Source organism: Nestor notabilis, unplaced genomic scaffold (assembly GCF_000696875.1).
Source record: "Nestor notabilis isolate BGI_N333 unplaced genomic scaffold, ASM69687v1 scaffold16515, whole genome shotgun sequence".
NCBI classification, from domain to species: Eukaryota; Metazoa; Chordata; class Aves; order Psittaciformes; family Psittacidae; genus Nestor; species Nestor notabilis.
In genome coordinates, this window is record NW_009928994.1 from 584 (window position 1) to 817 (window position 234).

The 234-nt window shown below is 57.7% G+C and overlaps 1 protein-coding gene across 1 annotated transcript in view; it reads left to right on the forward strand.

The window, feature by feature from the left end:
* Nucleotides 1-228, forward strand: part of LOC104405942 (hemojuvelin-like) — a gene marked incomplete at its 3' end in the record, with an annotated part of 804 nt that extends 576 nt beyond the window's left edge. Inside the window, exon 2 of the mRNA XM_010014792.1 lies at nucleotides 105-228. Within this exon, the coding sequence (XP_010013094.1) occupies nucleotides 105-228 (124 nt within the window). The remainder of the gene's footprint in view (nucleotides 1-104) is intronic.
* Between the last annotated feature and the right edge of the window lie 6 nt (nucleotides 229-234).

Here is a 234-nt window from a genome sequence, read left to right on the forward strand (position 1 = left end):
ATCCACGCTGTGATTCCATGAGTGCTGTTTTCCCCAGGGGACCGTGGCAATGGGGTAAAGCCGGATGAGGTGAGATCAACCCCTTGTGATGCGCTCTCTTGCAGCTCACCATCATATTCAAGAACATGAAGGAGTGCATCGACCAGAAGGTCTACCAGGCTGAGATAGACAACCTCCCTGCAGCCTTCGAGGACGGCTCGGTGAATGGCGGCGAGAGGCCGGGCGGGAGCAGCC